This window comes from Melopsittacus undulatus, chromosome Z (genome assembly GCF_012275295.1).
Source record: "Melopsittacus undulatus isolate bMelUnd1 chromosome Z, bMelUnd1.mat.Z, whole genome shotgun sequence".
NCBI classification, from domain to species: Eukaryota; Metazoa; Chordata; class Aves; order Psittaciformes; family Psittaculidae; genus Melopsittacus; species Melopsittacus undulatus.
In genome coordinates, this window is record NC_047557.1 from 24853342 (window position 1) to 24867898 (window position 14557).

At 35.7% G+C, this 14557-nt stretch overlaps 1 protein-coding gene across 1 annotated transcript in view; it reads right to left on the reverse strand.

Moving 5' to 3' along the window:
- Positions 1 to 2044: 2044 nt before the first annotated feature.
- SCAMP1 (secretory carrier membrane protein 1) overlaps positions 2045 to 14557 on the reverse strand; it is a 40405-nt gene continuing 27892 nt past the window's right edge. Inside the window, exons 6-9 of the mRNA XM_005142000.3 lie at positions 10702 to 10861; positions 8920 to 9021; positions 6917 to 7034; positions 2045 to 5064 (exon numbers count right to left, since the gene is read on the reverse strand). Coding sequence (XP_005142057.2) covers positions 4900 to 5064; positions 6917 to 7034; positions 8920 to 9021; positions 10702 to 10861 — 545 coding nt within the window. The 3' untranslated portion in view covers positions 2045 to 4899. The remainder of the gene's footprint in view (positions 5065 to 6916; positions 7035 to 8919; positions 9022 to 10701; positions 10862 to 14557) is intronic.

The following is a 14557-nucleotide window of genomic DNA, read 5'->3' on the forward strand; positions in this document are numbered from 1 at the left end:
AGGCAAAAATAAAGCTTTAGTATCTCATAGAAGTTAGTATGTCACTTTTGTGTCACAGTTGCTACAGTCCCTTTCCATTAAGTTTAACATAGCTTATTCCCACTTCTAACAATTTCTAAACTTCCAAGAATTAGCTCTTGGTTAAAACTTGAAACATTTAGAAACCTGCAGTCCAGAAGAAGTTAGAGGACAGGTGCCACCCAGCGCACTACCACATTAGCAATCTAATGCATCGCCACATTGGTCACAGCTAGCAAGTTGTTACCCAGCATACATTAGCCCTGTTCCAAACATGCTGCCAATTACTAACATAAGCCCCAACTTCATTAACAAAAATCAGTCTCTAAAATTTCCCATCTCACTAGCTGAAAAGTTTCCCTTCCCAAACTGTGGGCACAAAGAAGTAAAACCTGGTCTTTTGAATGCTTTGTACCGCAGCTCCCCTGAGCTGAAGTGTTCTTCACCTCTGAAGTGGAACAGCAATGTGTATGAACACTCATTGAAGCAGGACTGTATATGAACACTCATTGAAGCAGGACTGTACAGATTTATATAGATACATCTATACACACACACATTACATAGTCACTTTGCAGCACCAAGTGTGAGCACTGCTGTTTGCTGTAATCACTATCCATCCAGCAAAAAGCATATTTTAAACACGCTGTATATGCCGCCATTAAACAGCTGGACAATTAATTTATTTTTTTCTAGAACAAAATACAGAGCTGAGTGATCCACAAGTCGTAATTCCCATCAGTACTCTTTTTTTCCCCCCTCAGTGGAGTGTGACATAGCTTTATTCTATCATAAAGTGAAACTAAAATGCTACTGCTGAAGTGACAAATTTCTAATATTTTGCTAACGAGCACAAAAGCTATTTGTGGACATAAAATCAATCTGTAGGAAAAACAGTACGAACTAATTCTTCCACATTTATGTAACTGAGTGAAAACTAACACACATTTGTTTTTATTATCTGATTCACTGTGCATTATTCCCGTTTCATAACCAGAATGCTCGAGGTGTGGGCCTTTCTCCTTGAAAAAAATGCCTTTCCAGAAGTATCTGAGTGGTATTAACCACAGTCCTCTTCCCTGTGCTGGTTTCTTTAGGTATGCATACCTTCCCAACTTGGTGCTTGCAACTTCTTGAGGAAAACTAGCTTCAGCAAACCAAACAGATTATCCCTCTCCATGACAGCTCTAAAATTGTGTAATATTTCTAACCACAAAACACGACTGGATCATGCTCCACAATCGTGCTTACCAAGAAAGTACAAAACCTGTTCCTTCAGGCTGCTGCACTGCTGTCCTACATCTGTAATTTACGAAAAAACAGACCAATTTTGACAAAAAACTTCACTACTGATTCATGCATGTACAAGTGTCTTCAAAACCACACGTCTGCTATCTCCTGAAATAATCCTGACTGTATCTCAAAGCACTGTTCTTTGTATTGTGCATTTCCAAATGTAGCTATGTCACAATGGACTAGCTAAAGTCGGTTTGCCCTTCAAAGAAAAACCAGTAATAAATTCAGTACTCAAGGCATGTGTTACAGTTGAAAAGAAATTAACACACTGTGACAGGGCCTAAGAAAAAAAGAAAAAACAAGATACAGCAGTGATGCAGATACGTCAGTTCATAGGCAGACACTGGGAAAACAAAGAGTACCAAAGCAGTGCTGTTTTCAGCAACTTCATTTTGCTTCCAGTAGGGTTTTAATCACTTAATACCTGTAGAATTTCATTCAGTAATGACAGAACATGTTTATATTTTAGTGCTCATGAGTTTACAGCAGAAGAAAGCGGCTGCAACTGTTCAAGAATTTCCATCTTAACAGTCCAGTACACTGGTTCTCAATGCCCTAATGTACTATTTTGATAATGGACATTTTGCTTTCCCATTTTAGCAGAATAACAGCATTTATGTACTGGATTATAAAACCAGATGAGACTTTCACACAGATCATCCACCCTGCATGCTACCCTGACCATTAGAAGAAAACTCCCTACATTGGTCAAAACTATACAGAGCAAACACCCAGGAAAAAAGTCCTTTTTTATTCTGTGACACCGTTTTAATCCAATAAATATACAAAACTTCTGAGCTACTCAGACATGCAACAGAGGGACAGAAGTGGTGCATTTGTACAGAACCATGACATTCACCAGGATGGCAGAGCATTGCTAGTAATTTACAAAATATACAAACAGCCCTCAGATAAATAAAATCAACTCCTAAATTATTACAGATCAATGATTACTGACATTCCAGTGTTTAAACTGAATACTTTGTACTCAAATTTGCCACAAAATTACAAAATTACAACTTATGTGGGTGCCATACTCTGATAGTAAGAGACTGTAAAATCTAGTTTCATTAGGCACAAAATATTTTAACAAGTCTCAGCCTTCTGTTGTCAAAGGTAAACTCAAACTTCTTCCCTTTTAGGCTGCAAAGTGTCAGAGATTTCTGGTTTAAACAATTCACGTGTAACTGAACCTTAAATTTCACTTAGGACATTTAAATCTGTACATTCAACCCGTGACACTACAAACCAACGCTCCATACACATAGAACATTAAATAAGTTTTCTCAAAGAGCCTTTAAACATTTTGGGAAAAGTCTACCTGCCAAATTTAATTTTTATTCCTAATGTGGAGTGGGGTTTTTTTTCCAGAATATATTCTGGTAATGTATGTTACTATGCAATCTTCAACTAAGTTAAATTGCAAGAATTATGTCCCTGGAATTACTATCCAAGAGATATGAAGAGAACTGCTTAAATTTAGATTTTAAAGTAATCCACAGTAGAGGTTCTGAGACACAAGGTTCAAGCTAAATTTAAAAGACTATGAAACGAACAATCTTGATATACAGCTGCTAGAAAGATCATGTCTGATCTCAATGGAAAATGGTGACTTTTATCTGGAAAGCTTTTAATAACATTCCACATAAATTGAAGTTCAATGCTAGCATGTCCAGTGATATGAAATTTTAGAGACCCTATTACACAGAATATTTAAATTGCTTTTAACTTTGTGACACAGAGAACATTCATAAGCAAGTATATTCATTAATATGAATTTCAGCACGGTGAAACTAGGATAGCTATTCAAATTCAAGTCAGATTTAAAGAAATTAGACGAAAAGAAACTAATATGGATTTCATGCTCACAATACAATACTGGTTCAGATATTAAACTAGTTTTTTTTATTTTTGTAATGCTCTTCTGTCATTTTGAATACCGTGCTGTGAAAAAGAATCTGTGTAAGTCAGTCCACATTCTGGCAAGGCCTCAGAATTTCATGCCATCTTACTAAAGGTAATTTGCCTTCAGAGCTGAATTCATTTCAGCCACAGTATATACTTACACAGGCTATGGGATGTGGTCCTTCCTGTTTCCATTTTCTAAAACAAAGTTTGAAAAAACAGCCCAAATCTTGTGCAACAAGTCTCATGAAGCAATGAGTACAATAAATAATCTTCAAAGGAGAGAAACATGACATTATATTAAGACCTGGTTATATTCCAGAATAAGATCATGGCATGTACCATTATGGATTGTTCAGTTCCACAGCACCAATTTAACCTCATAGGCCTCCAGTTCAGTGAGTTAAAATTTAACTTTAAAATGTAAAAGTTTAAAATTTAAAAAAAGTTTAAAGTTTAAAATTTAACTTTGTTGAAGATGAGTATTTTTCACTTTTCCAACTCAAAATACTTTAAAAGTTTTTTTCTCCCAGCTTAAATAACACCACAGAGGTGGCTGAGATAATGTTAAATGATTCAAGTATCTGTTAAATTCCATTGCTTAAAAAGCTTGGGTTTAGACACAATTCCTTTCAGAATATTAAATACTGTATAGTTAGGTTTTTGGACAAGCAGTAAATAAGAATGGCTGGGCTAGAGATTTAGTACCACTGTTAAACACAAATACATTTTAACAAAAACAAACTGAAAAAATCCCCAATACATAAAATTACAACTGCATGTAAAGAGCAAAAAGGGGTAAGAAACTAGTGTTCTAAAAGTCAATGCTTGTTTATTTCCCAGCAAAATTATTACCCCAAGACATGAATATTGAAATTAAAAATAGCAAATATATAATCATTTAGCTCTGTGATTGAAACTATCAGTTAACTTCCTTAAACTGTACACTGCATTACACTTTCTATTACAGAGAATGTTTCTGCACCACAGTCATTTCTCACAGGTAGAGAATACTCCATGAAAATAGATACAAACAATCGCTATAGTTATAAAGTGGTGCAGATAAATTCTGGACCAAAACACTATTTAAACAAGATCAGATAAAACTCAACAGTATTCATGCAAACTTACAAGTTTATATCAAAAGACTTATCCTAAAAGATCCCCAAGAATTTGTAGTATCTATCCTACTTGTATTTGTCCTCCAGCAGCTGCTGAAACCGCAAAACCAGCAGGCAAACATCACTTCCTACATCTTTCAGTCTACCTCAGTTCTTAACAGTAGAAACAGAGAAAACAGTTCTGACAAAGTAAAATAATTGATCCAAAGTGCTTTCCTGAAGTTAAAAAAAATACTGGAGTGAACCATTAAAAAAAATTCCAAATTCTTAATAGTTATTTGATAGTTATTCATTCTCAGGCCAATTGTTGAAATTATTTATCCTCCAGAAAATACAGAAGGCTTTATATTCTAGAATATAACACCTTAAAGAAGGGCAAATAATGGTTATCTTTTTCAAAGAAATAAATTTAGAATAAGATAAACCAAACATTTCCCATTTTATCCATGCACAGCTGCAAAAGAGGCAAACATGCTGTGTGAATTTTGACCTAGCTTTTAGGGAATATATTAAGTGACTGGAAAATAAAATACAATCAAAGATGATGCCTTCTGTTTCCCTACATCTGGTTACCCTTAAACACGTTCTGAGCTGCACTGGTTGCTGCTGTCGATGCGGCGTTGGCTGCAGCACTCTGTACAGTTTTGTTGGACATCACTCCTGTGGCAAACTCTTGCTGCGCTTTCTCAAAACTGGCGCCGGTTGTGCGGTAGAGACCATGCACCTAAGGAGGTAGATACGCAGTGAAAAAACAGTGCCCAGCCTTCCACTTCCTGGTAGACTGATAGCAAATTCTTAAACACAAAGCAGACCCATGTTGTTTGGAAAGCTGGTTTGCTCAGGTGTTTTGGAGGATCTGGAAATGAGTAAACTGACCTTTTCCTCACAAATCCTACAACAAACTGCCAACTGCATGCACAGTTTGACTGCAGGAATACCTGTAACTTTTTGCAAGTACAGAGTGGTCTCATAGGTATTTACTAAAATGTGTGTGGTATCTCCTGTTTGAAATAACGTATTTAAATACACAAAACAAGCTGCATCCTTTGCGTAACAGTGTTCACAGCTGGCAAAACTGTATTCTGTCTCAATCTGTATACAACTTGTACTCATTAAGAGTAAGTGTGCACATTAAAAAAAACAGGAGGAATCAAAATCAAAAACAGTAGTTCTGAATCCACAATGTCAGTAGCATTTTGGTAAATTAAAAAAAAAATCTTAATTTCTCTGACTGATACAGTGACAAGAACAAGCTAAGCTATGACTGAATATCAAACTGTACAGAATATCCTAATAATGCAGACACATATCTGCTAAGCTAGTGTGATGTTCAACAGCTCTGCATAACAAGCAGAGGTATTAAACAATGACTTACAAACACTCTGAACAATATGGCATATAAACTTTCATACAACAGGAAAATCCCGAGTGATCTCCAGTTACTTGAGTATTAAAATTAAAATGTTATTTGTAACTCATATTCAATCAAGTCACAATAAAGTTGTCAAACAAGACTGCAAAGACATTTTCATTCAACTGCACCAGGAATATTAAAGTTATAACTTTTATCTTTGTTATAAATATTTTCTCATCCACGAAGCTATACCAGGATGCAATATACCAGAAGCTGTAACACCTGAGTATGCAGATTTTCTAGAAGACTCCACGTACATATGGTAGAAAGCATGTAAAAAAAAAAAAAAAAAGCTCCACCATACGTTTTTCTCACTTGTTTCTTTCTGTTGAACTTGAGTATTTATGCAGAAAATAAATAAGGAGAAGGGACATCTCCAAGCAATGCTTAAAATTTCCACCTTGCTGTAAATAGGCCAAAGAGTCTGGCTACCTGAAAATCTTTCAGTGTAACCGCTACAGAGGTTGAATAATTAGAATTGCCAGAACACCATCAGCAGAATTCTGCTACATTTTACATAAGCAACATCAAAAACTTAATAGAACTTCAGTACCTAAACTTAAAGTCCTCTGAATGCAAATTGTCAAAAAGCAACCAAGAGAAAAAAGCATCTTTGAGCTTTCATTCTATGCAATCATTAACTGGCAACAAAGTTTAAAATAATAAAAGCAGAGAAATAAAAATAACTTTCTGTGGTACCAGGCATCTCCCCCTTCTATTAATTTTAATGGGAATTTAGCCAGAGCTGAAATTTAGCAATCACTGGAATCACACTTCACTCAGCCTAATGAATTATAACAGATTTGGGAATCACAACTTGACCTCTACAGATACAAATGAAGTGTCCAGTGCAGTCATCTACCCCTTTACTGTGAGCCTGCCTCCCACACATGGGAAACTCAGAACTCCCTCTGAGTTTCTCTTACTTACAGCTGCCCTTCCCCATTTTAGTTTACAGAAAATACATTGTACTGTACTGTACAAACAGTATTTCATAGCTCCACAACAGAAGCAAAAAAATGCAGCTATTAATAGGCAAGGCACACCCTAAGAATACAATTTCACCCCCATTACTTTGTGACAGAGAATCTCTAAGTATTTGCAGGAAAACAAAATCAGATCAAACACAGGAAACAGAAGAGGGGAATAATATGTAACTTACCTTTTTAAACATAACTAATGAGATAACAGCAGATGCTGTGAAAAGTGCAGCTATGATTATCATCATAATGCCAACAGGAATACTCTTATTCAGACCAGTAAGAGATGAAATCCACCCACTGAAGAAAAAAAAAGAAAGGACAAACTTTAATAGTACAGCACATGAATCACTCAGCCACAGGTATCCACATCAAGGGAAGCTTTATAACCTCCTGATTCTGATCAACTTTGAATATTTGTGAAGAAAAAGTCGTGGGGATTTTACGTAACTGTATTTCAGTTCTGTAATATGCTTTTAAAGCTTTGTTTCCATTTTTCCCAACTACATGAAAAACTATAGTAAAGATCCTTGAGCAGATTTACAAAGAAACTAAGAGCCAGTCATCAACATTTTAGCATTTTTTTGTCAAACCATCACTTCACTGATTTAAGACTACAAGATTTTGTGGAAGTGAAAATGTCCCTAAAAAGATAGCTCTAAGTTCTCTAAACATAAAAACATGCCACATAGAGCTTCTATGTGGGAGGACTCATTTAATTGTACCCACACAGTAATGTTCTCTCAACTGAGGTTAATATGGTAATTTTCTGAAGCAGATAGCAGTGGCTTAACTAGTAAAAAAGATTCCTCTGTCAGTATCTACTTCAAACATTTCCCCATTCTTCAGAATTAAAATCCCAACAGAAAAAAACAACAGTATCAAACTGGAAACCCCAACCAAGCAGGCTGTCTAGAGAAAATGAAGACGTTAAAGAGATTCTTACACACACACAAAGAAATTAAAAAGACAAATTTCTGTGAACTCAAATAACCTTAAAACTTCCCTCTACCTGTTTGAAACTGCTTTGATATCCCCTATGTCCAACTGGTCTCTACCACAAAACTCCATATCCAAACTGCAGCTAGCATTTTTTGATGATACGGCTACTTTCCATTCCCCCTCCCCAAGTATCGTTAAAAACACACTCCAAATACATGGAGAGCTGTCCTCTAAAATGCTCTCTTGTTTTGTTAATGTCAATCAATGCATCTATAAAAAACAAAATAGTGGATTTAAGAGTAAAAATAATAAACCAGTATCCTTCCTTACAGTACAGTTCTGAAGCAATGCTATTTTTCTGCCTTATGTATGTTTGGATGTTAGCAGAGAAGTATTACCCTGTGACACTACTGCCAGTCGTATCTCTCCGTGCTACCAGATGGCTACTACAACCATGCTTTTAGTTAATTCCAGTGTTGTTTGATTGTTTTTTCCCCCCCAAGGACTGTGATCAATTCCCAACAGCTTTTCCTTGTAAGATCTAAATAGCAGACCTTGGAGACTCATATAGAAGATATATAGATATAGATAGGTAATACATATAAAATCTTCATGTAAAAGCTTATACACTTATAATAAGGCTGCCAGGACAGATGTATAAGAAAAATCAACTATTTCAGAATAAGGAGCTGACTCAAACAAGTGAGCTTTTCAATAACTATCAAAGATATACCACTGCATTCATCCTGGTACACTGCTGTCTCATTCTTCACATTTTAGCAACAAATCTCCTTAGTAAATAGTAAGTATATTAATATAACTAGAAATATTTAAAGATACAAAATAATGATATGCAAACAGTATATTGTCTAAATTATTTGAATTTTCTAAGTTTTACTTATGCTTTTATCTTTAATATAGAGTAGTAGTATCTCCACACACCACCAAAATAGGGGAAGAAATATATAAATGTATTACATTGAAGGATAAAATTTTGACCAGCTGAATAACAGAAGTATCTCACTCACTTAGAGCATGTTTCATCCACTTTCCCTAGTTAAGAAAACTCAAAAAATGCATTTTGTGAATGATAAATGGAGCAAGTCCAGTAAGCACAAGATTTTTAAAAAAAAAAACAAACAACAAAAAAACCTAAGCAACCCACAGAGACTCTATTACAGCTGCTGTATCAAATGTATTTGTCTTACAGGCAGTACAACAATTCAGCAAACAGAATACTCACCAGTTTCCCCATCTTTGAAATCCTGCAGCTTGAAGTACATGTACAGCAAACTGACAGATATATACAAAGAAGAACACAAAGAACCTGAATGAACTGTCACTCCTGAAAGAGGGGGGGGGGGAAAGATTAAACCAGCCAGTAAATTAATGACCTTTTGCAAATACTGTTGTACAAATCTAAAATTTTCTTCTGTATTAACTACAGGAAAAGTGCTTTCATTTATTGGCAGTGACTTGAAGTACAAGTAATTCTGTGGTTTTGCAGAGTGTTTATTTACAAGAGATACTCCTTTAAGATAGTATTTTTGCCATCTGCACCTCTAACAGAGATGAGAATAGCAGCAAGATATTATTCCTTACTTCGTGTTCTGTCCAGCACAAAGGAGAGCCTCTTGTACTAGCTATAGAAATTTTGCTACAGTGCATGAAGAACAGAATTCTTCTCCACTTCTGAAGTTCACAGTGCTGGCAGGATGAGAAGAAAATATTTTTCTTGTAAAAGGAAATTAAATCTAACATGGCATTACTGCAACATAGTGCAGACCAGAATACAGAAGCAGGTGCTGCTTAAAAGTAAAATACACAAAATAGGTTTGCTGTTAAAATTATCAGAAGTCCAGCCTGACAAAGACTGGAAGTAAACATATGTATATATGAGCGTGTGTGCACAGGCAAATCAAAAAGACTTCAACTTATTACTATCAAAACTAATGATCTGATGATATGCTTGCTACTAGAATTCTTAGAAATCACTCAGTTAAGTATCATAATCAAGTTCTGCTGTTAACATCTCTTCCTGTTAATTTCTATTTATTCAACCAGTTGATAGCTATTTCAATTTTCATCTGAGCAACTGACTGAAGTTGACTATGCAAGTCACTGTTTTCCTCTTCCCAACAACCAATATTCACTAAGAAAAGCTATGTATTTACTAGAGAGCAAATGCAAGTTAAACTATATTACTCCTCAAAGATTTATGGGTACCTCCTAGGTTTCCAAAAAGAAACACCTCATTTAGTCTCAAGGTCACACTTAACTTCAATTTCTGGCCATCAATCTTTCTTTACAAGCATAAGTTCATTTTAACTGAGGATATCCTGAGTAAGTTCAATGTGGAGAAAAAAAAAATCCAAAAGAAATATAAGAGTATAGGATTTAGAATCTCTACAAGCTTATATTCAATAAAGAAAAGGAAAAAAAGTTTAATTTTGCATGCAAACCCACCATTCTTTTCTTAAACATACAACTACAAAACCTCACGCTTGTGAAACATGTAAAGACTGCTAAAAGCTAGGAAAAATTAGTATTAGTAGTATGATTATACCTGCTCTACTCCTTCTTAGGAATCTCAGTCTACTTCAGTTAGACACTGTAGGTCACTCAATGTAAGATTTTTAAGTGTAAAGTTTTATGCAATTTGCTCAGGAAGCCAAAAATTTATGACTCTCTTAACTATTAACCTACTCAAATTCTTGGTGTGAAGTGGTAAGAGATTTAATGAGAATTTTCCTTAAAACTGTTATCACCGAAATATGAAGTTAAATATTTCCTACAAATATTTTGTCAATGGTAGAAGCTATAAATACTTTAATGGATGTTCCCTTACATTCTTAACTATCACCATCTATGTTTCAAACAGAACAACTGAATTAACGGCAAACACATTACTTGCTTCTAATGAAAGCATATTAAAGTATTATCATAATGATCATCAAACAAATTCTGGAATGCTAATGCATGTTGACAAGTTTTTAAGTATTCTAAGTCAAGCTAAAGTTGTTACCTGAAAGCTCCATAAAGTGGTCTGTACCAGCAGACAAAAGAACAAGGGGTAAAAAGCAAGAACCAGAGAATACTCAATCCAAAATCAACTCCTCGCGTAGAATCAACATAAAACCAGGCCAAACATCCAAAGATATTAAGAAACAGTGTCACTGTATGGACTGTAGAAGCAAAAGCAAATTAATCTTAATTTAGTTATGTTTATACAATAAACTTTCGCAACTGTTAAAGTAACCCTAAACTGAGCATTTTTAAACAAATCATCAGATTTAAACAATAAATCTATACCCTCTCAATACTCCTATCAATAAGCTGACTTTTATATAGTTTTGTAACTTTCAGGTAAACCATGGATTCACAACTGAAAAGTACTGAATGCGAAAATTCAAGTACTAACAGGTATATGGTGAAGGAAGAAATCATGTCATAAAAATAAAACATTTTCAGACCCAAAATTAACATAGCTGCAGCAATTTATACTGTTTCTACAGCAATAACAGGATACAGATATTTAACAGACTACTGAATATTTTTTGAGAGAAAGTTTATAAATTATATAAAATGCATCATGTATTTACCATTGCATGCATTCTAATTTGAAAATAAAAATTAAAAAAAAATCTTTAAATGGAAAGCTCTTTTGTCTTCCATGTAATAAAGCAAAAATAAAACCCCACCCAGTAAAAGTGTTTCTCAGTAAAAAAAAAAAAAAAATCTGCAAGAAGCTGTCACAGATGCTTTCAGACATATTGCATATTAAAATATTTATTAATATGGGTATTGGTAGATGTCTTAAACATCTGCCATTTTGGTGCTCCATTCTTAGCTCAATACTAGCATCTTCCCATTGGCAGACTTTGTTACAGGTTAATTACTGAATTTCTACCCAAAAAAATGCATTGGCATTACAACTTCACAGTTTACTTCAAATATATTTAGTTATTAGATCAGAGAAAGATACAGTAGTATTAAGAAACATTACACCTACTACCTTCATGCTACCTGGCACAGAAGTTGGCTCTGCCAGACTTAAAAAATTAACATAAATTTCTGCCTTTATTCAGCAATAACCAGTGGTTCAGCAGTGATTCTGCCACCTTAAAGGACATTTTCTGTCCTTGTGGACCATGATAAAGTATGAGTATGTATAACAGACTGCACAAGATGCTCCCTGCAGCAATGATTTTTTTTATTTATGTTCAGGGAAACATCTTATTCTACTAGAAGGTAAGGTTAACAGAAGAACTGGAAGAAGATTCCGAATAAAAGGCTCTTCAAACTCTTTGCTGCCCTCTTAACTAGTACTTAAATAAGCCCTAAATTAACTTAAGCAGGAAAACTCTTAAAGCAAAATGCCCTCATTATTGCATGAAAGGCTAATGAAACTCGAAACATTTCCCTCAGACAAATCATTTTCCTTTAAGAATCACGGGGAACATAAAATAGTACTTTTAACTTAAAGGCATTTAATGCATCTACATATCTCAGCATTATTACACTAGGTCAGCAAAACCACTCATTTCAGAACTTGTGTTTATGCCCCATAAAGCACAACAAAGGATACAAACCCAAATTCCTGCCTTCCTTTGACAAATATGAGAAAGCTTCCAAAGGGGTATTTTTTGATTTTCTAGTCAATACTAGAAGACAGGGAGAGCCCTGAGATTACTAAAAACATTCACACTCTGGTAGAGTCTGAACTTTCCTAAATTACTACCCGTTTTTTTTTTTTTTTTTTGTAATTGCAATTGTGGTAACAGGAGAAGTTTAAAAAAAAAAACAACACTGCAGAAGAGGGTTGAAATGTCACACCCATTATTGATACCTCTTAGCACAATAAAACCAGCAACACAGGGGTCTACTTCACTTCTGTCACAGAGAATCTCAGGTATAAAAAAACCCAAGTATTAGCAAGCTGCATATGAAAACACGGGACTTCATTGATAATTCTCTCTTCTCTCCACTTGCCTGTCTCTCTGGCTGCTGCAAAGTACAGAAATGCATTTGTTCTTTGAGCCAGCACCTTCCCTAAGTGACCTAGACAAGCTCTGCTGTTGTATGGACAGGTGTTTTTATGTTCAGGATAAGGGTTTTAGGTACCTTTCATCTACCTGTATCATTAAACTATGACACAGGTTATCTTAAGACAATTGACCACCTGGGGGCTGAAATGACCTAAGGCTTTAGCAGAAGTCTGCAACATGTGATGTCTGTATGACAAAAACTTCACAGCTATACCAACACAGTACTTAGTGGGAAGCGACCTAAGAAATCCTTCTCCTTGTTTAGCTGGAGCACCTCCCATATGAAGACAGGCTGAGAAAGTTGGGGCTGTTCAGCCTGGAGAAGGCTGCATGGAGACCTCATAGCAGCCTTCCAGTATCTGAAGGGGGCCTACAGGGATGCTGGGGAGGGACTATTCATGAGGGACTGTAGGGATAGGACGAGGGGTAACGGGTTGAAACTTAAACAGCAGAGGTTTAGATTGGACATAAGGAAGAAATTCTTTACTGTGAGGGTGGTGAGGTACTGGAATGGGTTGCCCAGGGAGGTTCTGAATGCTCCATCCCTGGCAGTGTTCACGGCCAGGTTGGATGAAGCCTTGAGTGATACGGTCTAGATTGAGGTGTCCCTGCCCATGGCAGGGGGGTTGGAACTAGATGATCTTGAGGTCCTTTCCAACCCTAACTATTCTATGATCCTATGATTCAGCATCTATGTTCTTGAGTTTATTATTTTGCAGTCCCATTTGGGATGATATGAAGATAAGGTTTTTTTTGGACGGGCTTCATTTCAGTAATGTTTTACTGATTGTATTCCAGGGAAACCAAAGTCCTCACTGAGGAGGACCTGACATGACAAAAGAATGCGCTTCTTCCCAGGATTCAGCTGCATTGTCGCTCTGTAATAGACTGCAGTAAGGCAAATGCGATGCCTACAAAAGGAAGGGTTTTGAAGCCACAAGGCAATCAGCAAGTGTGGACAAAGCTGGTAAAGGCTGATTAAATACAACCTTGGAGCTCAGAATGCCTTCAAATGTAGCTCCTTGTCTGTTGTGCTCTTTTTGGAGTTGGGGTGAGCAAAACATGTGCAAACACACCTTACAAAAAAAAAATTCAGAAACATTTGGCCTAGCTCAACCCGTAACATAAACAAATGCTATCAAAAACATGAAGGTGGTTTTTCTTCCCTACACACTACATTAGGACTTCAGTTAAAATACTGCAAAAGGTCCATATTTCTTGACTCTACACACTAACAGATCCATAATAATACAGAATGAATCTCTAAGACATCAACCAAGCGATCAGACCTCTAGAAAACATAACCTACAAAGAAAGGCTGAGTAAACTATGCTAATTTAGCCAAAAGGAGATGACTAATGGGGATGTATGCATTCTCCATAACAACTGTGGACACCACACAGAAGATCAAACACAGAAAGGAGAATTAAATTATATACTGGGAAATAGCTTTTAACAATAAAAGACAGCAACACACTAGAATGGGCATGGAGGTAAAGTGTCTGTCCTCAAGAACAGGCAGAACAAACATCAGCACAGATTGATACATGTGCTATTGATCGTATCCTCAGTCAGAAGGATAGATGAAAGTGTCCTAAACAGAAAAAATACCATAGAAGTTGGCACTTTATGGTATTGTTTTTCTACCAGAATCCACAATTTTAAGTCACTGGTCTTTGAAAACTTATAAAAAGTTCTTTTCATAGAAAATCGAAACATTCATAACCTATATAAAGTGACAAACCCAAATACCACAAAGCTTTCATGAAATTAAGCAGCTCTTCAGTTTGTTATTTCAAATAAGAAATATTCTTCGAGAACCGGTACTGCTCA